Source organism: Mustela lutreola, chromosome 2 (assembly GCF_030435805.1).
Source record: "Mustela lutreola isolate mMusLut2 chromosome 2, mMusLut2.pri, whole genome shotgun sequence".
In the NCBI taxonomy this organism is placed as follows: Eukaryota; Metazoa; Chordata; class Mammalia; order Carnivora; family Mustelidae; genus Mustela; species Mustela lutreola.
In genome coordinates this window covers 19779287-19805308 of record NC_081291.1, presented here as the reverse complement: position 1 = coordinate 19805308, position 26022 = coordinate 19779287, and the positions used below count along the sequence as shown (strand labels likewise).

At 44.9% G+C, this 26022-nt stretch overlaps 1 protein-coding gene across 2 annotated transcripts; it reads right to left on the bottom strand.

The window, feature by feature from the left end:
- Positions 1 to 770: 770 nt before the first annotated feature.
- RBM5 (RNA binding motif protein 5) lies at positions 771 to 26022 on the bottom strand. 2 transcript variants are annotated; one of them, XM_059160957.1, is made up of 25 exons: positions 25898 to 26022; positions 24478 to 24548; positions 22704 to 22869; positions 21794 to 21949; positions 18015 to 18084; positions 17453 to 17526; positions 14894 to 14977; positions 13018 to 13078; positions 12488 to 12553; positions 12067 to 12227; positions 11534 to 11631; positions 10847 to 10934; positions 10595 to 10672; positions 10439 to 10511; positions 9537 to 9622; positions 9061 to 9145; positions 8755 to 8846; positions 5922 to 6083; positions 5347 to 5496; positions 5190 to 5261; positions 4418 to 4597; positions 4037 to 4111; positions 2971 to 3068; positions 2763 to 2892; positions 771 to 1421 (listed from the first exon to the last, which is right to left on the bottom strand). In XM_059160957.1, exons 2-25 carry the CDS (start codon positions 24492 to 24494, stop codon positions 1296 to 1298), a joined length of 2448 nt encoding a protein of 815 aa, XP_059016940.1. In that variant the 5' UTR covers positions 24495 to 24548; positions 25898 to 26022; the 3' UTR covers positions 771 to 1295. The 2 variants fall into 2 exon arrangements, with proteins under 2 accessions (XP_059016940.1, XP_059016941.1); XM_059160958.1 differs by lacking the exons at positions 17453 to 17526; positions 22704 to 22869; positions 24478 to 24548; positions 25898 to 26022 and having other exon boundaries at positions 21794 to 21855.

The following is a 26022-nucleotide window of genomic DNA, read 5'->3' as shown; positions in this document are numbered from 1 at the left end:
CCTTCGGCTCAGGTCATGATCTCAGGGTCCTGGGATCGAGTCCTGCATCAGGCTCTCTGCTCAGCAGGGAGCCTGCTTCCCTCTATCTCCCTCTCTGCCTGCCTCTCCATCTGCTTGTGATCTCTGTCAAATAAATAAATAAAATCTTAAAAAAAAAAAAAGCTGTGGGATTCCAGCTTTCAGAGTAAGCCCCCTCCCTGACTATATGCCAAACATGGAGCCCAAGCACTCAGTTCAGTCAGATTGGCACCATGGATGCCCCATCACACCAGGCCCCAGAGCAGCCTCAGACACACTTCCTGCCCTCGCCAAGATGACAAGGACGGGATGACCCCATTTAGAATGGCTAACTCTGCAACAGCCGGGAGCAGCTCCTCAGTAGCTGAGGTGAGAAGACAGGAAGCAAGTGGAGTGCCACGGAGGGCAACGGGACCCTCTCAGGCCCTGTGCTTCAGCAGCGTTGTAACGGCCCGATGCTGCATGCTGGAATAGTCTGTGGAAACTGGAGGCTCACAAGTGCACACATTCTCTTTGGTCTTTAGAAAATGGAAGTGGAAAAGCTGACTCAGTTATGACTGAGTTTTCATGAAGAATTTTAAAACATTTTAACACACTCTTGAAGTTAAGAATCTGAACATGATTGGGGTAAGGAAAATAGCATAAAATACTATTTATAAATAACTTTTAACACACTTATCTCACCATCGGGCTTGACTAGCTCAGACATGCTCTGCACACCTGGTCACCCGAGAATAAAGAAACACAGACACTCATTTTTCAAGGTATTTCTTTTGTAAAGGAGCCAGATTTGGCAACTAGACTGAAAATCTTCCAAAATTCTGTACAAATGTGTAATATACAAATATACATAAGGCTTTTGCCAAGAAAAGACAGCACAACAAATGACAGAGGCGGCTTTGGTGTCACATACCACCTAGGGCATCTCAACACCCCCTAGGAGTGTGAGGGGCTGACAGACCATGACATGGGCTACACACGTAAAACACACTACATTACACTATGTACACTTAAGTATAAAAGACCCACTGTCCCCTTGGCCAGCTCACAAGCCCTCTGGCAGGAAGGAAGGCCATTCACCAGACAGTCCATATAAGGAGAACTCCTATTAAGTGGGAGAACCTTGTAGAATGGAGTGGTTCGCCCTAAAAACTATTAACAGCACAAGGCATGCCCTTAAAGAGACAGGTGTTAAGAGTGAATTCAGGAGATGGACCACTCCTTGTGCTCCGAGGAGCTCCTTGTCATCTTTCCCTCCCTCCCTCTCTCTCTGAGCCTCACTCCATCTCAGTGAACCGAGCAAACATGGCCTTCCGGACAGCATCTTTGTAGGAATCTGCACCCGACAGTCCGTATGCGCTGCCTTTGGCTCCCAGGCCAGCTCCTTTTAGCCGGACTTGAGCCTAGGGGAACAAAATTTCTGTCAGCAGCTGGCAGGGAGGGTGTGGACTGCTCTAACACCTGCTCATCCGGGTGACTCCCAACCAGAACCACCCACCAGGGACAGGAGGAAGGAAGTTGGGAGACCCAGGGTAGGTTTAAGGACTGAAGAAATAAAATGCACTAAGGAAGACAGGCAGAGAGAGAGACACATCCCCCAACCTTGTCTCCCAGTGCCTCCTCAGCAAGCTTCTGTGCCTAGTGAGGGCCCCAGAGCACTCCACAGAAGCCTAGAAAGGCCTGGTAATTACGGGCACGGATCATAGCAGGACAGTCCGATGTCAGAACTTACTTGCACGAGACCAACATGTTCTGGCTGTTAACAGTCTGACCTAAGCTGTGCTGCCAGGTCTGAGAGGGATTGATCACTGGTGATGCTCTGGTCCAGAAGCCCAGTGGGTGGGACTTCTGACCCTGAGGCCGTATCTCAATCTGAGCTCTGACCAACTAAAGGATTTCTTATCATGGATAAAAATCCTACTAAATCAGGGGCGCCTGGGTGGCTCAGTGGGTTAAGCCGCTGCCTTCGGCTCAGGTCATGATCTCAGGGTCCTGGGATCGAGCCTCGCATCGGGCTCTCTGCTCAGCAGGGAGCCTGCTTCCTCCTCTCTCTCTCTGCCTGCCTCTATGCCTACTTGTGATCTCTCTCTGTCAAATAAATAAATAAAATCTTTAAAAAAAAAAAAAAATCCTACTAAATCATAGTTTATTTTTTACATGACCAAGATCACTTAGAAATTAAAGCATAGTACACCTTTAAAAAAAATCCAATCTAAGCTACATGGATCTGAGTTGGTGTTAAGAGACAACTTCTGGGGGCGCCTGGGTGGCTGAGTGGGTTAAAGCCTCTGCCTCTGGCTCAGGTCATGATCCCAGGGTCCTGGGATCAAGTCCCACATCGGGCTCTCTGCTCGGCAGGGAGCCTGCTTCCCTACCTCTCTCTATGCCTGCTCTCTGCCTACTTGTGATCTTTGTCTGTCAAATAAATAAATAAAATCTTAAAAAAAAAATAAGAGACTATTTCTAAAAAAGGACATATACACTTCTCAGAAGATGGCTTTTACCCAGAGATAGCAAAAGACCAGAAAAATCAAGTAGGGTACGACTCCCATTCCTCTCAACTGACATCATAAAGGAGGTTGGTGACCTAAGGGCAACCTGCAGGGAGCAAGACTCCCACAGGCTGGTGGCGCGGCCCGAAGAGACATGAACCCATCCCTGGGCCCTGGGCTATGTGGGTGCTTCCAGCTGTCTCCTCACTAGAATAAGCTGGCAAACCGCCGAAGCCCACTCTCACTGCTTACCTCGATGGGGGCTGTGATGCCTTGACACTTCCGTCCCAAACCGGAGCCTTCCCGCCAACCCATGGCCTGCAGCATCTTGTTGCCAATGTTACTGTGGTCAATGCCGTCTTTGGTGGGCTGCTCGTAATTCCTGCCAGTGGCAAACACACAGTTACTTACAACAGCCAGAGCCCCACCTAATGAAGTGGAAAAGGTGCACAACACGTACACAGTGCCAGCATCAAACTGCTTTTTGCGCTTGGGCTCTGGAGGTTCCGGAATGCCATACTTCTCCCGCCTTTCTGCGGCTCGATCTCGGTATTTCATCTGTGTGGGAGAACAAATGATGCTAGAGACATTCAGACTGGAATCTGTAACAGGCTAACGCACTCAGACTTCATGATCACCACCCTCAAGGACTTTCCTCATCTGGAGTTTGGCCTCTTAAGATGGTCTGAGATACCAAACATGCTTGTTTCCCTCACTGCGCTCAGTCCGATCTACTGTGTGTGGGGCCTGGGGCAGAGTTACACCTGCACCAAGGAGTTTTACTTAATTAGCCACTGTTTGTCAAGCCCTTGGACAGGGCTGCTGGGCCATGAGTGCAGCCTAGAGGAAGGCAGAGCTGCCGTTCCTCTCCCCACTTGGGACAGGCCGATCTCCAGGGACAGACGGCACCAAGGTGGCGTCCAGAGACCTGCTCATCAGTCCCTGGGGAGCGGCACCATAAACAGTGGAAAAGAACAGGAAAGCTGAAGCCCTAACTACTGACAGTGTGAACTACAGAATGATCGTGGGGTGAGAAATTTCAAGTAACTCTGCCCACTGGCTCATTTCTAACCCATTGGCCTCTATTTGTATTTTAAACCCGGTTGGCCCTCAACCTGCCTCATGAACGATCCAATGCTTCTCCATTATTGGCCTCACTTTTGCTGCCTTCACCCCAAACCCTGCCCTGCCCTGCCCGCTGCTTCCATCCATATCCCTCCAGTAGTCTTATGCCCTGATGTCTCCTGGGCTTAATAGGAAGCCTCCCTCACCACAGGCCAAACAAGATTGCGTTCTCCTTACTAAAACCCAGTGTACCTCACCAGCAAGCACTCGGCATTCAGTACCTGTGAGCAAAGCTCACAACCTACAGAGCCCCCAGGTACGGGCTACATGAGCCACAATGCCCAGGTGACAATATGTGACAAATCCTATCTTGCCCCTGAGACCTGGAACTATGTGCTACAAATAAAAGCTAAAGGGAGATACAAGACACTCCTTCCAGTGGCACAGTGACGCTCATTCACCTCTCTCTCCCTCAGCTCCAAGGCTTCCAGCTCCTGCTCACTCAGCCGGGATCGTCGGTAGATATCCATGTTTTGCTGTACAAGAGATTTGACAGACATCGTAATTCAGACCATACTGATCTGCAATGTCTACTTCAATCAATATCTATATTTATTCTGAGAGTCAAAGCCCATTCAGTATACCAAGGCAGGAAAACCAGAGCCTAGTGTATATGGACCCACCATGCTCCTTGCCACTCTTTGATCTGGAACAGACTGTAATAAGAACAGCCTTTTAAAGGCAATCACTCCAGGCAGGGCCTTGCTGAACCTTCACCACAGTCAGGGCACCCACATCACCTCCCCTCCCTGCCTCCGAATGGCTCAGAGAAGCACAGCCACCTTGTGAAGGTCTGAGAGCTGCTGGTGCCTGACCAGGGCGTCTCTGTTGGGGAACTGGCGCCGGCAGAGCAGGCAGGCCATCTTCTTCCAGTCGGCTAGCTTCTCCTCCTCGCTCTCGAGTCTCTCCACCAGCTCCTCTTCATTGTCACTGTCACCACTGTAAGCAGCAACCAGACCCCTCTGGGGACAAAAGGGTGGGTCATTGGACACACACAGTGAGGAGCCAGGACTATGTAACTAGACAGATTAACAGTGTAATTCCAGATGTGCAAGAGCTCCCACTGCCCCTTGCCATGCTTCAACAGTGAACTGCATTTCATTCAACTGGGCACAACAGTCAAGTCCTTAAGGGCAGGGCCTGCCAGCCTCCTGGGACCCAGGAAAAGTTCTTGGATGGTTGCTTCCAAACAACTATGGATGAGAACCCCAAATAGAACAGATCAGAGTAATGGCCCACACAGACCACTACCTATCAAGTAACACATTTTATTGTCTTAATTTTCTCTTTCCAGATTGTTAAGATGCTCTATTTACAAATGCAATAAAACTCAACTGAGCTTAGGAATTCAGGTTTCATTCAACGCTCCAGCTCACCAGCTCTCACCCAGAAAACAAAGCCCTGGACACACATTGTATGTGCAGGAGCTGCTCTCAATACCCACTGACAGGAGCTTATCCAGTTCTGAGGAGGAATCACAGCCCAGATGAAGCGGAGATTCCCAGTGAGACGTGGAGCACAAACGGCACAAACACACCGGCGGTCCTCCCTCACCTTGAGAGGATTCTCCTCGTCTCCATTCCGCACCAGTTCTGGGATGAGCTGCTGCCTTTCGGCCAAGGCTCCCTGGGAAACAGAGAATCAGTCATAAGCCTCAAGTTTTACTTCAGTTCCCAGCTCGAAGTGCAGCCATTCCTGCTATTGTTGTTACCTTTTTCTCAAACAGAGCAAAGCCAGCATCTGCTGCAGCAGACTCTCTCCTTTCTTCTTCCCTCAAGGAATTAACAGGTTGAAAGCTGTTTTTAAAATTTTCTTTCTGCTTGTTTAAACTCTTAGCCCAGCGTTCCATGTCTTTGGCGATCTAATGCCGAACCACCAGGAGAAAACGATACAGGACTTTAGAGAATGGCGTCTGGTGCCACAGTGAGCAGCCAGTAAGAGTCTCACCTCAATCACATGCTTTGCAACCAGCCCGCGCGCCCTTACTTCCCACCCACAAATTTCTTCATATGACCACAGTCATGAACGAATATTATGCAAAAGCCTGTGAATCTTCTAGGATATTCTTCCCTCTAAGTATGTACACAGGCAATTGACAATGTATGGTAACCTTAACAAATTACAAAATGCGCTGCGAACTTAATGTAAATAAGACATGTGGCCCCGTTTTTAAAAACATCCAAATAAAACCAACACAGATGCTGCAACTCAAACCAAACCAAAACTAAAACAAAAAAAGCCCAACCACCCAGAGAGAACTGAGGTCAGGGGGTCATGGTCTTTCACCTGCTGGGCTGTTTTGCTCTTGGGTTTCTCCTTCTTTTCCTTCCCCTCTTTTGCAGGAGGTAGACCTGTCTGCTGATGGGAGCTGGAGTCCGCAGCTGGCACATACGTCTCCTTCTCTCCATCCCAGTAAAGGTACTGCTGGGTCAAGGAATTGTAGTAGTACTAGAAACAAAGCACAATTAATACAGACTGTTTTGTACCATTAAAGGATTATTTTGTTAAAAAGTTATGTCAAGGGCACCTGGGTGGCTCAGTGGTTAAGCCGCTGCCTTCGGCTCAGGTCATGATCTCAGGGTCCTGGGATCGAGTCCCGCATCGGGCTCTCTGCTCAGCGGGGAGCCTGCTTCCTCCTCTCTCTCTCTCTGCCTGCCTCTCTACCTACTTGTGATTTCTCTCTGTCAAATAAATAAATAAAGTCTTTAAAAAAAAAAAAAAATAAATAAAAAAAAAAGTTATGTCAAGGGGTGCCTGGGTGGCTCAGTGGGTTAAAGCCTCTGCCTTTGGCTCAGGTCACGATCCCAGGGTACTGGGATCGAGCCCTGCATCGGGCTTTCTGTTCAGCAAGGAGCCTGCTTCTCCCTCTCTGCCTACTTGTGATCTCTGTCAAATAAATAAATAAGTTAAAAAAAAAAAAAGGTTGTCAAGATTGTTTTGTCAAAAAAAACTAAACACAAACACAAAACATGTTGCAGAGCAGTAGTCTTTCCTGCCCAGAGAAGCTGCCGTATGTGTTGGTGTAGTAAGGATGAAGAACCAGCCAGGGAAGAGGTGTGAAACTTCTTGGGCAAAAGCAGAATATGGTTTCTAAAGAGCGTAGTTCCATTAATCTAATCCCTGGGCCTGAAGGGCACCCGAAGAGCCATGTGTCTGACTCCTTTCCAATGACAGACAACTGATACAAAACAGGAGGCCAAAACAGGTGGTTCGGATTTCTTAAAAAGTTTTTTTAATTATTATTTTTAGTAATCTCTGCATCCAGCATGGGACTTGAACTCACAACCCTGAGATCAAGAGTCCATGCTCCTTTGACTGGACCAGCCAGGTGCCCCTTGTTCAGGAGGAGCTTTTAATCACACATCCTCCATGACAACCAGTTAATAGTTCTTCACTGGGTTCAACTGCCCTAAACCCGAACGCAGGCAACCAAACACAGGGTTGTAAAGAGCCAGCTCGGGAGCCTGAAAGGTGGTAAGTGAAGGAACCGACCCTGATACATCTAGGCACCTCAACGGTGGATAGGTAGCTCCTATCTCTCCTCTTCCTTATTCCCTAGTCATTCACTCTACCTGCAGGGACCCATGGGAGATGGTCTGTTATGTCTCTTTTGGGGAAACTGGCATGGGTCAGACATAGGAGTCACAACAGCTATGGCCACTAAGAACTGCCTGGATAACGGTCAGCCTTCACAAACAAGAGAGGCAGAACCATGCAAGGTTAGCTTGCTCAGGTGGTCCCTCTCCGCTTCACACCTCACTCTCAGAAACCACAAGCTCTCAATGCCAAGTTCCTGTTAAAAGCACTTATTTTATTATTCTATATATATAGCTTCTGGTCATAGGTAATTGTTTATTTATGGAGTGTTAAAGCTGCCTTCCCTCTTTAAAATAATATACCACTACCCAAAATAAAACATCACCCCAGAGATCTGCTAATTTCTACCCTCATGAATATATCAGGATGCTAAGTAAAAAAGGCTGGACACAAGAGGTCACATGTTATCTGACTCTTATTTACATGAAATGCTCAGAAGAGGCAAATTTGTAGAGACAGAAAGGAAAGAGCGGTTGCTGAGGTCAAGAGGGACTAAGGAGTGACTGCTAACGGTACAGGGTTTCTTTCTGGGGTGATGAAACGTTTTGAATTACAAACAAACAAACAGCAAGGGGTGCCTGGCTGGCTCAGTTGGTAGAGCATGATCCTGATCTCAGGGTTCTAAGTTCAAGCCCCAAGCTGGGTGTAGAAATTACTTAAAAATAAAACCTAAGGGTGTCTGGGTGGCGGTCTGGGTGGTGCAGTAAGTTAGGCATCCAACTCTTAGTTTCGTCTCAGGTCTGATCTTGGGGTCGTGGGATTGAGCCCCGTGTTTGACTCCATGTTCAGTGGGGAGTTGGCCTGGGTTTCTCTCTTCCTCTCCCTCTGTCCCTCCCTGCTGTGCGTGCATGTGTTTGTGCACGTACTCTCTTACTGAAATAAAGAAATCTTAAAAAAAAAAAAAAATCTGAAGGAGGCGCCTGGGTGGCTCAGTTGGTTAGGCATCTGACTCTTGATCTCAACTCAGGTCTTGATCTCAGGGTCATGAGTTCAAGCCCTGTGCTGGGGTCCACACTGGGTGTGGAGCCTACTTAAGCACCCCCCCCCCCCAAAACAAACAAACAAGCAAACAGTGAACTTTAACTCAATTAAAAAAAAATACACAAGAAATCACGTTTTCACACTCCTATCTAGGTCTTGACAAACACTATCAGCCCACCCATAAATTTTAACTTGACAAAATAATGGTACCAGAAGTCAGACTAGAGGTTACCGAAGAGGGCTGGTACTGACCAGCAAGTGCTCACCTCAGGGCCGGTATACACATGAATGTGCTTACACGGAAACATTCAAACAAATGTACACCTCAGCTTTGTGTATTTTTCTACGTGATCACTATGCATTTTTAACCTTAAACATTAAAATCCTAAAACAGAAATTACATCTTGATGGTTCTGAAGAACTTAAAACTAATGTGGGTCATTTGCTCCTTTGCAGGAGACACTTCCTGTCATGCCTCATAAATGGACCGAGCGAAACAAAGATATTTCTAGTGAAATGGGGGAGGAGAGCGTGCGCTTACCTGTGAGTTGGGGTCATAGTACAGCCCTGTTGTTGGATCGTAGTAATATCCTGAAGACTCGTCATACTGGTAGGTGGATGTGTCAGGTACTGCTGCAAAAACAAAACCCAGTGCATGGTCATTCCAGGTGAGGAACGCGCTTTCCTTCAACCTCTAAGCCACTGAGATGCGGCAGGCCTTAATGGTGGTCTTCTCTCATATCCCCAAGTGTCCCTCTTGGCCCCCACAAAGGGAGAGGAACTCTTACTAGACACAGACAACAACTAGGACCTTCCAACTGTCAACGCCCCATGAGGTTTGGCTTACCATATTTGGTACCAGGAACTACACCAGTGGGGGAAGCGGCTGGGGCCTGTGTACTTGTGCTAGTGCTAGGCTGTGCTTCCTCAGTCTGGAAAGAACAGCAGCTTCAATATAATTTCAACTGTAAAGCCTCTTAAGAGAACTAAATCACTGCAATCATCCAGGTGGAAGGGCTCCCCGGACAGACACACTGCAGCAATGATCTAAGGCAATCCTTGAACAAAACACATGCTGACAACTTTCTTCCTGAAGGTCAAGTCGAAGCATGCAGAAAGCATACACCCTGTTCGGAATCTTATGCTTTAAATACATACCCCAAATTATTTTATTATCTAATACTACCAGACAGAGAGAAGTACGGTTGGAATGTCTGTGTACTATTCAATCCTGGCTCACACAGCAGGAAAGGATAATACTTGGACAGCAAAACAAAGTTTTCCCCACAGTCACCAGTTCTGTATTTAGGACGACAGGATTACCGGAGAGCTGGGTGGATTGGAGGTCTGATTGTACAGCTGGGGACTCTGGGACACTACGGCCGATGAGGTGGTGGTCACTGCTGTGCCTGATGGTAAACACAGGGGTTAGCAAGGGCCAGGGCACTGAACTCCAAGCCACACATTTTTATCTGTACTGCCCAACCTAGCCTTCTGTCTTTGTCAGTTTTTTTTTTTTTTTTTTTTAAAGATTTACTGATTTTTAGAGGGAGAACTTGGTGGGAAGGGGCGGAGGGGAGGGAGAAGGAGTTTCAAGCATACGCCCAGCTATGCGTGGATCCCGAAGCAGGCGCAATCTCATGAGATTGAGATTATAACCTGAACCAAAACCAAGAACCAGTCACTTAACTGTGCTACCCAGACGCCCCATGTAAGAGTCAGTTCTTAGTAACCTAATTCCTATTAAACATCCTGGAACCATACAACATTATCATTTTTATAATCCTACTAGACAGCTACACACAAAACTAAATTTTCTGCATGATGGAAAGAAGAAGAGAAGAATCCCTAACTGGTCTGGGCTTCAGAAAAGATTTAACTCTAAGGCTTTAATAATTTAAAAAAAAAAAACCCAAAGCAAACGCTTCTTACAATGAGCCATCTGATTGATGTCTGGGCACCAGACTATAGGACCATACCCTCTGCTCACACAAACCTACGTGGGCACCCACGATTCCAAATGCCGCAGCCAAAGGAGATACAAGCTGAATTCTGAGAACAAACACTCATCACAGCACAGTCTCTAAAAGGCTATTATCCATTCCTAATCTTGCCCAGAACCTTCGGCACAAGGTGAAAACCCTGAAAGTGCACCCTCGGATGCGCCCTATCTCCTAAACCACAGCCGTTTAAACAAAAGCTATAACAGAGATGAAGTCTACTACCTGATGCAGATGATGCATCAGATTCCAATCCTCCAGCTTGCTGCTGATAAAACTGTTGGTAATCCTGTGAGTACTGAAGAAAAGTCCACTGTTAAAGCTGCTATTCTCAGACATGCTCTGGACAGGAGACGTTGGAGGCTGGTTCAGTCTGCCTACCTGAGCATACTGGGCGTAGCCATCCTGGCCTGGCTGCAGGTAACCGTAGTCAACAGCGCCTCCTTCGCCACTCTGAGACTACAAAATGTCAAAAGAGGACACACAGGTGAGGTCAGTGGACATCAAAGAAAGAAGCCAGGAAGCACTCCCTAAAATTGCCCTTGGAGAGCTCCTAAGACACCAGAGGAAAGCTCCCTTCTGCGACTTTGGGCACCACCACACTACTTGGAAAAAAAAAATCCTCCACCTTACCTGGGTGGATGACCACTGAGCAGCAGCAATGGCCGTACTAGCCACAGAGAAGGCGCTGACCCGGTTACCATCTGGCAGCACCAAGTCTCTGAAACCACAAAAACCCAAGCATGTGGCTCCCAATCTGTCCCCCCACACCGCTAGGGATGAGCAATTCACTCTAGCCTTTGTTGGGAGCTCTCGAGCGCCAGAAAGGCCTCATTTCAGAGCAGGAAGTGGTCCCCACAGGCAATGCCTCACTGGGTAAATGCCTCTGTAACATCACTGCTGTAGTCTGTATCCTGCCATCTAGTAAGGTGTCTGTGGGATGAGTAATCATACTACGAACAGGAAATTTACATCTCTAGACTGAAGCTCACTCTATACAAAGCTGTTAGCACGCTGTTCTGGAAAGGATTATTTCCAGATGGGTTTACACTATCCTGAAGCTGTTTGCACAGCACATATTCTCAACCCATCTGTCATGTGTGCCTCTGTCCTGCTCTGAAGTTTTCTGGCAACTGTTTTTTCAGGACAGGAGGGCATATGCTGTAAGAAAAGACAGACAACTGTCTCCCTCCCGACCTCAGCAACCAGGGAGGATTGTGCTTCAGGGTTGAGAACATGGGCTTAAGGTTCAGTCAGCAAAACATCCCTGGGCAAGTGTGCAAGTACAGCAGTTTAAATAAGGACAATAAAGCCACTCACTTTCTGGCACTTTTTGCAAAATCAACCCCAATAGTTTTGCCGTCAATTTTCAAAGGCGGATGGAGACTCTGCAGTATCTGAAGCAGCTGAGAGGCATCCTGAAGAGAATGTCAACAAAGACAGTTGTGTCATGTAATTAAAAATCTCTCCCTATCACCTACCCCATTCAAAGTAGTACAGGTTTCTATTAAAAAACAAAACAAAACAACTCTACACAGTATTTTTTATGCATATAAAACCTTAAAGAAATAAAAAAATAGCCCTTTCTTCCAGCACACGAAGGTACCCCATATTATTAAAGAAGTAAATGCTAAACCAATCTAAAACAAACAAGAAGAAAAAATTAAGCTGTGGCTCAAACTTCACTTCTGCCAATTATCTACAAGTATACACTATTATTTTTACCACTTATCATATGCAGCCTTGAACTCTGGGTTCCAGGAGCCTTTCACATAGTATTAAAATTAGATGAACCACATTTGCCTCTGAAAGCCCAGTTTCTTTTAAAAGCAAAGATTCAGTGAGCACCTCACCATTGCAGAAGACAGCTGCACAAATGCGAAGCCTCTGTTCTGCTGGGTTTGTTTGTCTTTTATGAGGCGAATGTTATTGACAGCTAACGACGCGTAGGGTGACAGTGCTGTCATGATGGAATCCACCACAGTGTGCGGGGCTATGTTTCGAAGGATGATTGCTGGTGGTGAAAGAGACAAATGGCATGTATGTGCATTCCCACCACCAGTGCTTTCCAAGGCAGGCTCAAGGACAAACACAAATCCATTCTGGGAGATTTCTAGCATATTTTGCACTTTGACATGAAGAAGACTCTAAAAACCAATCTTTTACGGGACAAACTGAAGCCATCACTATTCATTAAAAAAGGGTAAGAGAACAAAACCTTCCAACTGAGGTCAGCTTCTACCACAAAGGCCAAAAGGGCATAGTGGGACTTACTATCACAGTAATAATCCACAGACTGAACAGATTCTGTGGTTCCAGGGGGCACTTCCTGTTCAGAGTCTAGAAGGGAAGGAGACAGGGAGACTCAGTAACTTAAGACGAACAAAAAATAAACCAGTGTATTTTTAGTAAAGAAATACATTCAAACCCCAAGTTTCAATTGTAAGTAAATGTAGCACTCATTTTTTAAAGAAACATCTGTGGCTACAATAAAACATGATTCGTTTTGACGTGATAAATGTGGAATGCAGAAACTGGGCCAGTGGAGGACTGACATTACCTCAGTACTAAAGAAAAGCAGACGCAGAATGCAAACCAGGTGAGCAGGCTTAATTTTGGAAAATAGAAGCCTCTGCACCCACAATCATCAGAAGCATCTACCCAATGTAAGGTAAGAAAGTATAAGGAAAATATATGAATTACTTGTTGAAATGCCCTACAATCTATACTTTTCTTCAGGTTCGCAGACATTTCAACTAGTCAGGTTTTTAGTGTTTATTCCAAACAGCTGAGTGTGGGCTTACCAAACTTGTCCGCTCCACATCGGAAGCATTTTAGTCTTTTCCTGAAATTGTTAAGGCAGCACTGGAAGAAAAAAGTTTTCTCTGTAATTATTTCTCATACCAGGCTAGGCTTACTATTAATTAAGTGGGTTAGAGCAATAGGGCCATGAACAAGTCCCAGTAAGCAAATAAAAAAGCAGAGAGTGATACCGTGTAACCAAGACAAAGGGGCATTCACCTAAAAATTTAAAATAAAAAATGTTTCACTGTGAAATCTCCCAAGAAAAACAAATCTTGACAGATTCTGAAGTACAATTCTATTTTTATCAAGTTGGGGAAAAGCTTCAGTTCACCCCAAAACCCTACAGCAAACCCTACAGTGGCAAAGTTCTTGTTCTTGTATCAAAAAAGCACTCACTATATCAACCACTCTATATACACAAACACGACATAAATGGAGTATTGTCTAGTTCCCTCCCGGACACACACCACACGCAGGACAAAGAATCCAAGTACTCTCAGAATGTCAATGGCAACACCCCAGCTCAAAATGGTGCACTGGTGGGGCACGTGGGTGGTTCAGCTGGTTAAGCGTCTGACTCTCGGTTTCTGCTCAGGTTGTGATCTCAGGGCTGTGGGATCAAGCCCTGTGTCAGACTCCCTAGTTAGTGTGGAATCTGCTTGAGATTCTGCCCCACCCAGTCACTCACTTCTTGCACGCGTGGTCTCTCAAATCAATCGATCTTTTTTTTTAAATGTATATTCTTGGTATTTTATTTTTTAATTTTTTAATACCATTTATTTATTTGACAGACAGTGAGCACAAACAGGGGGACCAGCAGTGGGAGGGAGAAGCAGGGAGCCCGATGCGGGGCTCAATTCCAGGACTCTGGGATCAAGACCTGAGCCAAAGGCAGGCACCCAACTGACTGAGCCACCAAAGTGCCCTCAGTGATCAACCTTTACCAAGAAAATAAAAAAAGTGCACTGGTGACAGGACCATATGTTATTTCTTTTATTTGTTACTTTTTTTTTTTTTTTTAAGATTTTATTTATTTGACAGAAAGAGATCACAAGTAGGCAGAGAGGCAGGCAGAGGGGGGGGGGGGAACGAAGGCTCCCCGCTGAGCAGAGAGCCTGATGCAGGGCTCGATCCCAGAACCCTGAGATCATGACCCAAGCCGAAGGCAGAGGTTTAACCCACCGAGCCACCCATGCGCCCCAAATTTGTTACTTTTTTTTTTTTTTTTTTTAAAGATTTTATTTATTTGACAGAGGGAGAGAGATCACAAGTAGGCAGAGAGAGAGGGGGAAAGCAGGATCCCTGCTGAGCAGAGAGCCCGATGTAGGGCTCGCTCCCAGGATCCTGGGATCATGACCTGAGCCGAAGGCAGAGGCTTTAACCCACTGAGCCACCCAGGCACCCCTCTGTTACTTTTTAAAGTAAGCCCTATGCTCAACATGGGGCTAGAACTCATAACCCTACCGTCAGAAGTTGCATGCTCTACTGACTCAGCCAGCCAGGTTCCCAACACGACTAACTACAACAGATCTTTCATAACCTGAGCAAGGTCAGAAGGACTTGAATGTAATTAAGAGACTATGCCACAAGTTGAGACCTCCAAAAATCAAGAAACAGTAAAGTGGAACAAACCTAAAGTCCTAATTGAAATACTGAGCTTAGAAGCTGGATCTGAATAAATAAAATTACTAGTGTTCTAGGGACTCTAGTATTTCCAGTATCTACACAGGAGGACCCAAAGAAAGTCACAAAGCAGGAAAATATCCCTATGATAAAAGTTGGCTATTGTATACTTTCTAGTTTTCTTGTTCAGACAAAGAAAAAAACAACAAAACTCGAAGGATTTTTGTCTATTTGGTAAGAATACATGCGTACCTTGTTACAAAGCCAATCTTCAAACTTAGGTCTGGGATTGCTATAATGCATCGCAATGTGCTTTCCTTGAATCACCAACTTTTTCTGTAAAAAAAGAAGTAATTAGTTATTCCCATTGTGAGGAACATGTGTCCATTTTCCCAGGGCAGAGCACACTTCGGAAAAATCAGTGCTCTGGAATTAAATGGACAACATACGGGGAGGACCAACCACCGCCACCTATACTCTGCCCATCCAATCCTTCAGATAGGCAGTAAGAGAATGGGATGCGGAGTAAAGGTAAACGGAGTCAGGGAGTGCTGAGAAAGCTGCCAAACTCTAACCGCTGACATGCACCAGGCCGTGTCTCCAGCAGAGACAGAAGTCCTAACATTCAGCATTGCCAGGCTGCCTGAGAGTGACAGTCTATTTCAAAAAGCAGAAGACACAACTCTCCCAGTTCTGAGATTGCCTCCTACTTTATTAGCCTCAGCATGGTGTCCTCGGGCTTCGCTTCACTTTTCCCCCAGTTCCCCGTCTTTATGCAAAGTAAAAGCTTTTCTATTTTCCCTTTCCCCAACTCCTGCGTCAGGATGTGTCCTCTGGGGGACAAGGGGAGGGGAGCTCAGCTTTAAAGGGAATCTTGTTACAACTCTTTCTTTGGAGGGCCTATTCTGAATGCCATCGACTCTAAAGCAGCTAAATGAGATTTCTTCCTGCCAACTGAAACCATGTTATGTCCTAGGTGACGGATGTGTTTTTCCCTGAAATACATGGTACTCTCTTCAAGATGAGTAACCAGGAGCCAATGAAGTTTCTTCAGGGGGGTCGGAAGAGTTCGTAAATGCATTCACCGCCTTTCCCTTCAAGTCAACCATGTGACTAAAAGGGACGCAACTTAGAAAGGTCAAAACTCCAAGCTCAATCAGTCTAGCCAAGAGTATGCCCAGCACCTGCCCCCAAAGAGCCTTCATTTAACAGGAGCACCTTTTCTTTTACTTTTTATGGGGCGGCAAAGAGGGGAGGGAGCGGGGTGCTCTGACACTATCAGAACAGATTTGAGGAGGTGGTTAGATATCCAGATTTTTAAAAGGAGTCTAACCCCTCTAAATATACATACTGTTGAGCAATTTGGTTCTTGCAAATCCTGGAAGAGTTAAGACATGCTGTGAATGTTGTCTCTGCAATATCTAAAGGCAAGACTGCATGTCTGGCCAAGAGGGAAAGAGCTGAAGGGCCATCCACTCACTGTGTTGTACAGAAACAAAAATGAAGCTGGGAGATATGTCAACAGATCATCCCAGTAGGTGAGGTGTGTGCTGAGGGAGACTCCAAACTATCACTGAGTCCCTAATCCTATTGGCCTTTTATTTCTGGAGTGAATTTGAACTGTAATGAAATATTACACATGAACTTAGCTTTGTATACATTAAAATTGTGGAGATTTTTTAATGTCTGTGGGTTTTCATTTCCTTGGAGTTTTAAACTCCCAGGCAAGCCATTCTGATACAGCCACTGCATCAAAAGATGCTGTCATGTCAAGAAAGCAGACTCACATGAAGCCTGTGTGTAGGTTCTGAATTTACTAGGATGGTGTCCATGGTATGAAATGAATGAAGCTCTACTTGTATAAGATCAGGCTGTCACCTCTGGGTTAAGAAAATGAGAGGCTTAAAAAAAAAATCTAACAAATCATTCAATCAAAATGATACCCTCATTAGTGAGTCTTTGTTATAAATGGCCATATATTACCGAAGAATATAACTTATTTATGCATGATAAATCATAAAATGCTGCAGAAAAGCAACATAAGGAGTTAGGCAAACTTTCCAGAATGCACTTGGTTAAGGCATTCAATACTGTGGAGTTCTGGTAAAAAATGTTATTTAAGTGCCAAGTACTGAACGTTAACTTGACAAACTGTAGAACACTTCAGTTAATGCTATATCAAAGAACCATCAATGATCTGCTTTGAACGGAATATAAAAGGCATTCTCAGGGAGATTAGAATGTTAATGCCACTTTAACTAGATTAGACAGCAGCAGGACACCAGCTCCCAAGCTAATCTCATCAGACTTATTGTTCATAAATTCCACGAGGTCCTTAAATAGTCCTTGAAGACCCAAAGGAGCAGTTATGCCTCCTGGAGGCTTGTGGTCTCCAAGCAGAAATAAGGAATACCTTCAAAATGCCTGTAGCAAACTTCTACTGTGTTCTCTTCACTGTCAAATCGAGAGTTGGCTATTTTAAGATTACTCTCAATGACATAATGAATAGGAACATAAGCAGCAGTGGAAGAGGGAATGTCAAGATGTTCTGGCACTCACCAAACAGGTATTCAGTGATTAACAAAGCCCTGCCAGGCAGCCATGTTTAAAGGCAGAGCAAATTCTACAGTGCAGTCCTTGCCGCTGTATGTATCCTAATAGTATCAATTTTAATATATACAAAGCTTTTCTTTTAAAAAAAAATCACTCCTTTGGAACAAACCACTCCTTTAACCATTTTTTGTTTTGTTTTTTGTATTGTACAGACTTGTTCCATTTTCATGAATATCTAGACTTGGTGAGTGAAGCAACCTGATTGGCTTCCATCCAGCTGGTAGCATCTTGCAAGTGATAAAACTCCACGAAGGCGAAACCACGGCTTACACCTAGAGACAGCATTCAGATATAGACGGGATACTCGTGTTAGTCAGTTCCTTTATAACAGGTGAATCTCTCTCCCACTGCTTCAACACTGCGTGACAAAGCCAATTGGGAAGCAGCTTTACAAATGTGACTTGACTTGGGGATCTTCTTGATACTTTGCCATGGCAAGGAACCAAGCCGCCTGAACTAAGTGCCACTCGATTTGATTCCACGCTTAAAACGTAACCATGCAACCGACTACAAACAGTCAAACAAGGAGTTTATAAATCACTACTTACCGAAGGAAAAAAAAGCCCCTAAAACCAAAGTTTTTAAAAAGGTCCTCAGGTGCTCTCTAATATCGTTTTCAAAGAGTCACATTCCTTAGCCATGGCAAACCTTTCATTCTGAATTCATGTGCTTGAAGACTGGGGGAATCAGGATGGTCTTTAGGGGCTGGAGTGGGAATGGGGAAGAGAGCCAGAACAGCCGGAACTAAGCAAGCTCTCACCTGTTTTCCTCTTCATCAACCTCACGTCCGCAGGCTGTGGGCCTTCGAAGGACTCCATCATTTCTCGAATCTGCAGAGTTTTACACATTTATAGTTAAAGCTTCAGCCATAAACTATTCCACACCAAAGAAATTTCAAGGACCAGGAACTGAGACAAATGCTTAATCAACCGTTTTTAACTTCTATCACCAAAATTTAATCATTCTAAAACCATAATAATAATAATAATAATAAAATATTTTTCCAAGAAATGAATGTATTTTTACAGCCTCGAAGGCATTATTTATATGCTGCCTGGGAATTTCTTTCAGGTAACAACTATTTATGTTATGAAAAACAGTCTCACAGGGGTGCCTGATGGCTCAGTGTTAAGCATCTGACTCCTGATTTCAGTTCAGGTCATGAGACTGAGTGAGCCCTGTGTTGGGCTCTGTACTTGGTGGGGAGTCAATCAATACTTGTGGTGCTTCCAAGTCATTTGCGGACATATGCAGAGGGAAAGCTTTGAGTTGCTTGATGCACAATGTCTGAGACCGAGGCAATGCTTTGCCTTGTTTCAGTTTTGTTTCGTTTTTGTTTTTTTTGAGAGATCGTATTTATTTGACAGACAGAGATCACAAGCAGGCAGAGAGAGAGGAAGGGAAGCAGGTCCCCTGCTGAGCAGAGAGCCAGAAGCAGGGCTGGATCCCAGGCAGAGGCTTTAACCCACTGAGCCACCCAGGTGCCCTTTGTTTCAGTTTCCATAATGTAAACAAGTGTCCTTTTCAGTCTTATTTACTGGCAAGTTTTTCATTTTCATTACTTTTTGTTAGTGATTTCACTACTATTATTTTTAAATAAGCTCTATGTCCAACACAGGGCTTGGATTCATGGCCTGTAGATCAAGAGCTGATTGCTCTTGATCTTTTTTTTTTTTTTTTAAAGATTTTATTTATTTGACAGACAGAGATCACAAGTAGGCAGAGAGGCAGGCAGAGAGAGAGGGAAGCAGGCTCCCCGCTGAGCAGAGAGCCCGATGCGGGACTCAATCCCAGGACCCTAAGATCATGACCTGAGCCGAAGGCAGCAGCTTAACCCACTGAGCCACCCAGGCGCCCCTGATTGCTCTTGCTCTTGATTGATCTTGAGCTAGCCAGGCACCCCAGTCATTTCTCTATTTAAAATGGCTCTCCAAGTGTAGTGTTGAAGTTCTATCTAGTGTTCCTAAGCACAAGGAGGCTGTGATGTCCCCCAGAGAGAAAATACATATTGTTGGATAAGCTTCATTCAGAAATGAGTTATAATGTTGCTGTATGTGAGTTCAAGGTTAATGAATCAACACTATATACTAAATAAGGCATCTCTAAGCCAAAATGCACCTAAAACAAGGTTATGTATTGATCTGCAGATGAAAATGGTTGTGACCAGAGGCTCACAGGAACCGAACTTTGTTTTTTTCCTAGGAGTGATGGCTCAATATTCAGTATTCTATTTGCAGTGGCTTTACAGACCATAACCACCACCAATAAAAACAATTAACTATGTCTATTTTTCTCCACAGAGTAGGAGAAGTTCTACACTGAGCCAGACCCCATCATGTGACTCAGGTCTATGCTTAGTAACATAGTAACTGAAAAGTTAGTCATCAGAGTAACTAAAGACAGTTACTATAAAAGTAGTGTAACAGTATCACATATAGTAACATAGTAACTAAATACAGTACCTCTAAGAGTTCCCCTATCAGTGGGAGGGTTAAACTAAAAAAACTCAAACAATGAATAGGATAAACTGAAGTTCAGGAGATTAAATACTATATAAAATTTTAAAATGTTTTAAGGACCTCAACAAGTAAATTTGCTTAGAATACTGCACAATTTGGGAAACTCAGAAATTCTGTTTTGAAAACCAGCCTTCTTATGATTGGTACTTTTATTTCCCTGAAGAAGCCTAAAATACAAAAGCATTAAATCTTATTTCACTGCCAGGAGGGAGGCCCCCAAAAGTCTGCAAGGGCACTGCTTCCCTATGCCATGCACTTCCTCTGCAAACTCCCAGGGCCTAGGCCAGCAGACTACATAAGGGAACAACCTGTTTAACAAGCAAACTTTCTTGAATTGACTTCTCCTGTAGGAATTCCTGCATCTCCTATTCCACATGCCCACTGCTGTCCCTACCTGAGGTCAGCTGTCTTCCCTGTCCTCCCACTACCGCTCTTTCCCTCCAACATTCTAAGCTGTTCAATTCTTTTACTACTGGACAAAGCCCTAAGTAACTCCTTTTATACTTATCTGGGCTCTGAATGACCCTAGCACATGGATTCAACAGCACTTTCCCACCTACCTCTCTCTTGTCAAAAGCCTTTAAATTCAACTGAATGAACCTGGTTGATAGGCCCTGTCTATATTCAGTATGTTTCTATTCCCAAGTTTGCTTGTGTGATCCCACTGCCTGGAGGGCCAGTCTACCACACCTTTCCCCTAGTTCTCCAAACATTTCTATCCCTTAAAAATCAGCTCAACTAAGATCTCCCTAGAACCAGTCTTTACCCTCCACTAGTAAAAACGTCTCTTAAAGCTTCCAGACAGTCTTTTTTTAAAAAGTAATCTCTATTCCCAAGGTGGGGTTTGAACTTACAACCCCAACATCAAGAGTGGCATGCTCTACCAACTGAGCCAGTAAGCGCCCCCCACCCCTTTCCCCAGAGACATTCTGCAGAACCTCTTTCAATACCAATTCACACAGTAGATCAGGAAGGCCTCACATGATGAAGCCTTCAAGCAGAAAAAGGCACACTGGTAGAATGACAAACATGTCCTAAGTGGCTACAGGGGAGGGAGGCAAGAGATGGATGTAGCTGGAAGAAGTGGGTGAGGGCCAGAGATGAGATTGGCATTGGAAATGAGATAGGGCCCAGTATACCAAGCCACTAGCTGGCCAGTCTGAGGTGTGGGGAGTCAGGGAATGGCCTCCTTTTTGACAGGCTTACAGGTTTCAGATGGATAGTACACATTTAGTCAAATCAAAGGGTAGCCGGATCATGAAGAAAATGTTTTTACTGATACATCCTCACAAAGTAAGTAACCAGTTAAATAAAAATGTACTGATTACCTTCTACGGGCTATTGAAGGAAAAAGATCTGCTCCCTGTAGTTAAGGATTTTTTTTTTTTTTTTAAAGATTTTATTTATTTGACAGACAGAGATCACAAGTAGGCAGAGAGGCAGGCAGAGAGAGAGAGAGAGAGAGAGAGAGAGGAGGAAGCAAGCTCCCTGCAGAGCAGAGAGCCCAACGTGGGGCTCAATCCCAGGACCCTGGGATCATGACCTGAGCTGAAGGCAGAGGCTTTAACCCACTGAGCCACCCAGGCGCCCCAGAAATTTTTTTTTTTTTTAAGATTTTATTTATTTACTAGAAAGACAGAGATCACAAACAGGCAGAGAAGCAGGCAGAGAGAGAGGAGGAAGAAGGCTCCCTGCTGAGCAGAGAACCCGATGCTCGGCTCGATCCCAGGACTCGGTGATCATGACCTGAGCCGAAGGCAGAGGCTTTAACCCACTGAGCCACCCAGGCGCCCCTAGTTAAGGGATTTCCGAAAACTCAACTCTGTGTTGAACTTCAAAGCCTAAATGCTAATGATAATTTACCTCTGAACCACGCTGAAAAGATCTCCATCCTAAAGACAGAAATGTATTTCACTGCCTGAGATGTTAACTTGAGATAAAACAACAGTGAGAAGATGGTAGAAGCCCCAAATCTGCTGTGCCCACTGGACTGCTCATTAGAACTGCTGTTTCCCCTTACATCGCTCTCCGTGATGGTGATGGGAAGGCCTCGCAGCATGATGGTCTTACTCTCCCTCTCATCACTGATATCATGTCTGTAGTCATGCTCGCCATAGTCACCATCTGAATGGTAGCCGTCTTCGGATCGGTCACTATTCCTTCTTTCACGTTCTCTCTGATTTACAATAAACAAAATGACAATTAAAATAACACTGGGTTTAGACCCTTTGAGTAGAGGCCCTCTACTCCTAGGAATTTATCTCCAGGAACAACGGAGAGGGTAAGGGAACTCCATGATGATGTTCACTGTACTGTTTTCAAACTGGTGGCCAGGGGGTGGAGCTGGAGGAAAAGGGCTATAACCATTTAGTCCAGGAAGAATGGTTTAACAACTCACTGTACAGTATACTATCACACAATATGTATTATAATATGAAGATTATATGCATGGAAAAAGTAAAAAACCCTGCAAAATTACATGGGAAGCATAATTAGTTCTAAACAACAAAGCTATATTCACATATAAAAAGGAATGAGAAATGACTATGCTGACTAAAACTACAACTTTTAGAAGCAGCAGCTCAGACCCAGGGTTGGTATATTATTATACTCCAATTGCCTCGTCTTTAAAATGGGAAGACACCTACCATAATGGATTAATTAAGTTCACATAAGTCAGGTGCTCAAAAGAGTGCCTGGTATATGATAAGCCCTATGTAAACCCTGGCCAATATTTCTATTACCATCGGCTCAGTTTGTCTTTGAGGATTAGAGTTACCTCAACAGATTTTAGAATAACAGAGGGTTTGAATACAATACTCAAGAGGAGCGTTCCACACTTGATATACTTATTACATTTCCAGAATCTTAGAGGCTTTATGCATCAATTCATAACTTTAACTACACCACACCAGTTGCTGACCACTCACCTCTGGGCTGTCATAGTCTCGGTAGTCGTCATATCTGTCGCCCCTCCGATCATCACTAGATCTTTTGTAATCTGAGTCCCTCCGCCTGCTTCTGGATTCACGTTCATCCCGGTCATCCCTGTCTATGATGGAACCGTATCTTCCACTACGCTCTGTTCTACTCACTCTGCCAGGGAAATAATTTTCATTTACTCTAAGTTAAATCACACTTCATACCTTTACAAAACACAGTTGAAGAACATCTCCCCCCTCCCACTAAGTGTATAAGATATCCAAATAGTTTGACATATCCCTTAAAACTTATCACCAAACTCCAGTTTATAAACACTAGGAAAACATCTATATCCCTGAAGGCAGAGATAATTTTCAGGAAATCATGCTATATCTAATGATATGACTATCACATGTTTGGGCTTAATATATATATATTTTTTAAAGGTCAGGCTGTCCAAGTTTATCCCATGTATTCCAAAGACTGTAGTCTACACATATCACCCCTTTTATCCCTGATTCAGATCTTGGTGATCAAAAATAGGAAGAGAGCAATTTTTAGCATTTCACCCAATTTCAAAGGAGAGTGTGTTCTGACTCATCTACTCTCAAAGGTATCACACTACTGGGAAACGGACCAAATAACCTGGATGAGTTAAATTAATTTTTTTTCTTCATCAAGCAGTTAACCAAATTCTTTTGTTAGACATAATCAGCACAAGCAGACAATAGCATTTCCTGTAACATCTGGTTTACTTTTGGTTACTGGATAGCACTGGGCCTCACAGGAAAGTCTAGTAACAAGAGCATAAACCCATTTGACTACAGATACAGTTCTTCGATAAATTGTTTACCAGGTTCATAAAACTTCTGTGTAAAGAGAAGACAAAGGAATGGCTTAGAAGGGCCTCATTTAGAGTATACAAATTTATCAAAAAGACACCAATGAAACAAGTAGTTTAGGACTACTTCTTAATGTGAAGTATGAGGATGAGAAACCTAAAAGGGCAAATGTTAATTTAATAAGTTACTTGGAACCTCAGACTGCTAACACAGCATTAAAATAATGACATCGTGTGACATGAGCATCTCCTGAGTCTCTCTGGGCCATCAATTTGATCTACCCCTAGGACAAGATGCAACACTAAGTAGGAAGGTGGCTGGAAAAGGTTGTGTATGTAAACCAAATAGTCTGAGTGGAAGGATCCACATGACATGGCAGCCAAATGCTCTCATCTTAATTCTCCACTAATTCTTTAGTAACTTTTCACTGACTTTCCATGTAACCAACAGAAAGGTCCAAAACTTCTATAAATCTGGATAATCTTACCACAGAAGCGACAAGCAGCAGCAGCAACATTCACTGACTGCTTGCTCCAGCCAGCTACTGGGTAAAGTGGCAGACTTGTATGACATCTCCTGGCTTCTGCATAGGCTGTTTTCCACACTGGGAACCTTCAGTGACCCACTCCCTCCTTTGCCTAATTCTTACTTACCTTAGAGAGTATTTTCTCCAGGAAGCGTTCCAGTATGTTTCCAGGAAAACACATGCTTCCTATGTGTTCTAACAGCACCCCCTGACTTCTATTATATAGCATAGTTCACACAGTACTTCACTTCTCTCACTAAACTGCAAGCTTGTAAGAGCAAGGCTCATGAAGGTATTAACAGCAATGCCTGGCACAAAACAGACACTCAAGTATTTGTTTGATCAACAATTTCTAAAAATCAGTTCACTCTCAATGAAATGTTGAGATCAAAGACATGTATAGTAGTAACTTACCGTTTGTCTGAACCCATTGTCCTACTGAAGATGTAGCACACTGTCCCAAAATATTCAAATTTTGTCTTTTTCTAGGAAACAAGAGAGTGGCTGCTGAAAATTTAAGAGATCACTTAAGTCAATCTTCCTATAAGTTAGGATACTACTGAGGTTGTAATTTCATCAACTATTAACAGGGATTATCTAAGGTGGGAGCAGGTAGGTGGGGGAGGGAGATCAACTGTCAACATAAGAATCATTTGTTAAAAATAAGCATAGCAGGAAGATGAAGCTACTTTAAAATATCAGATTCCCTATTCAATAACAAACTCATAAAAGGATGCAAGCAGAAGATTCCTTTCCTTCTCCTACTTTAGGATTACAAAGCAAAAAAGGGCAGAGATCCAATTAGCTCCCTGTGTTCTAATCAAAGCAACTCCAGTGGGGTAGTTGGCCGTGAAAACATTGATCAAAGCGTCTCTATTAACACAAGGAGCAACATACAATTCAAAATCTTCTGATGAAAAGTTTATATCATTTAGAAGCCGGGATGCTCCGCTGATTGAAATCTACTCTATTTATAACGCAACGGCTGACCTAAGCTATTTCAATGAGACAAGAGCAAAGCTCCACACGACTTAATTCCTCAGTAACAATAACCACCACGAACCCTTGAGGCTGCCAGCTGGGCCCCGCAGCGCCCCGGCGGTGATAAAACAACACACAGCTAGACCGAGTTCAATTCGTGCGAGGTCTGAGAAACTAGTTTCAGCCGTCCCTGCGCCTGCCTGTTCCAGGGGAGGTGCTCAACGAACATTTGCTTTAGTAATAAATGGAAGAGAACCACCTGGGAGAAATAAGGCCTGGGCAAAATCTCTAATGCCGCCCCTCGTCGCCCCGTCAGTGCCTGGACCCACCTCCGTGGGGTGCTGCGGCCGAGATGGCGGCGCCACAGCCTGCGCGACCGACTCGGGCGTCCGGCTTTCCCTTTCTGCCTGCACACACCCCTCCCGGCCCCCAAGAGGCTCCCTGGTCTGCAGATCAGCCTTCACCGAACAACCTTCCGGAGAGGGCGGATTCGGATTCAGATGCAGCAGCTGCGGGGCGATGGCGGCTAGAAACTGCCGGTCGCCCCTGAGGAGTACCCGAGGGACAGGCCACGGCTCCACGTTCAGTTGGGCTGTGAAGTCGGAGACGCGTCCCGGCAGAGGCACAGTAAAGAACCCGAAAGAAGCGGACCTCGGGTGGGGCAGGAGGACGCCCTCTGAAAGCTGACAGCGCAGGCGGCGAGGAGGGGCGCGGCCTTCCAATGCCTCGGGTAGCTTACTCGAGAGATGCGGCAGGGGCTGATCGGCCGCCGCCCGCGGCTGTCAGGGAGACTGCACAAGGCCTGCCTCAAAAGCAAGAGCCGTGCGCCGTTACAAGAGGCTGCCGCACTTACCCCCAGGAGAGACCAAAGTGGCAGAAGTAGCGGTTTTGCGCCCCAGAATATCCAACAGGATACGGCCGCCTCACAAAATGGCGCCTCGGTCGACGGCCGTCTCCTACCCACAGTACCTCGCGTCT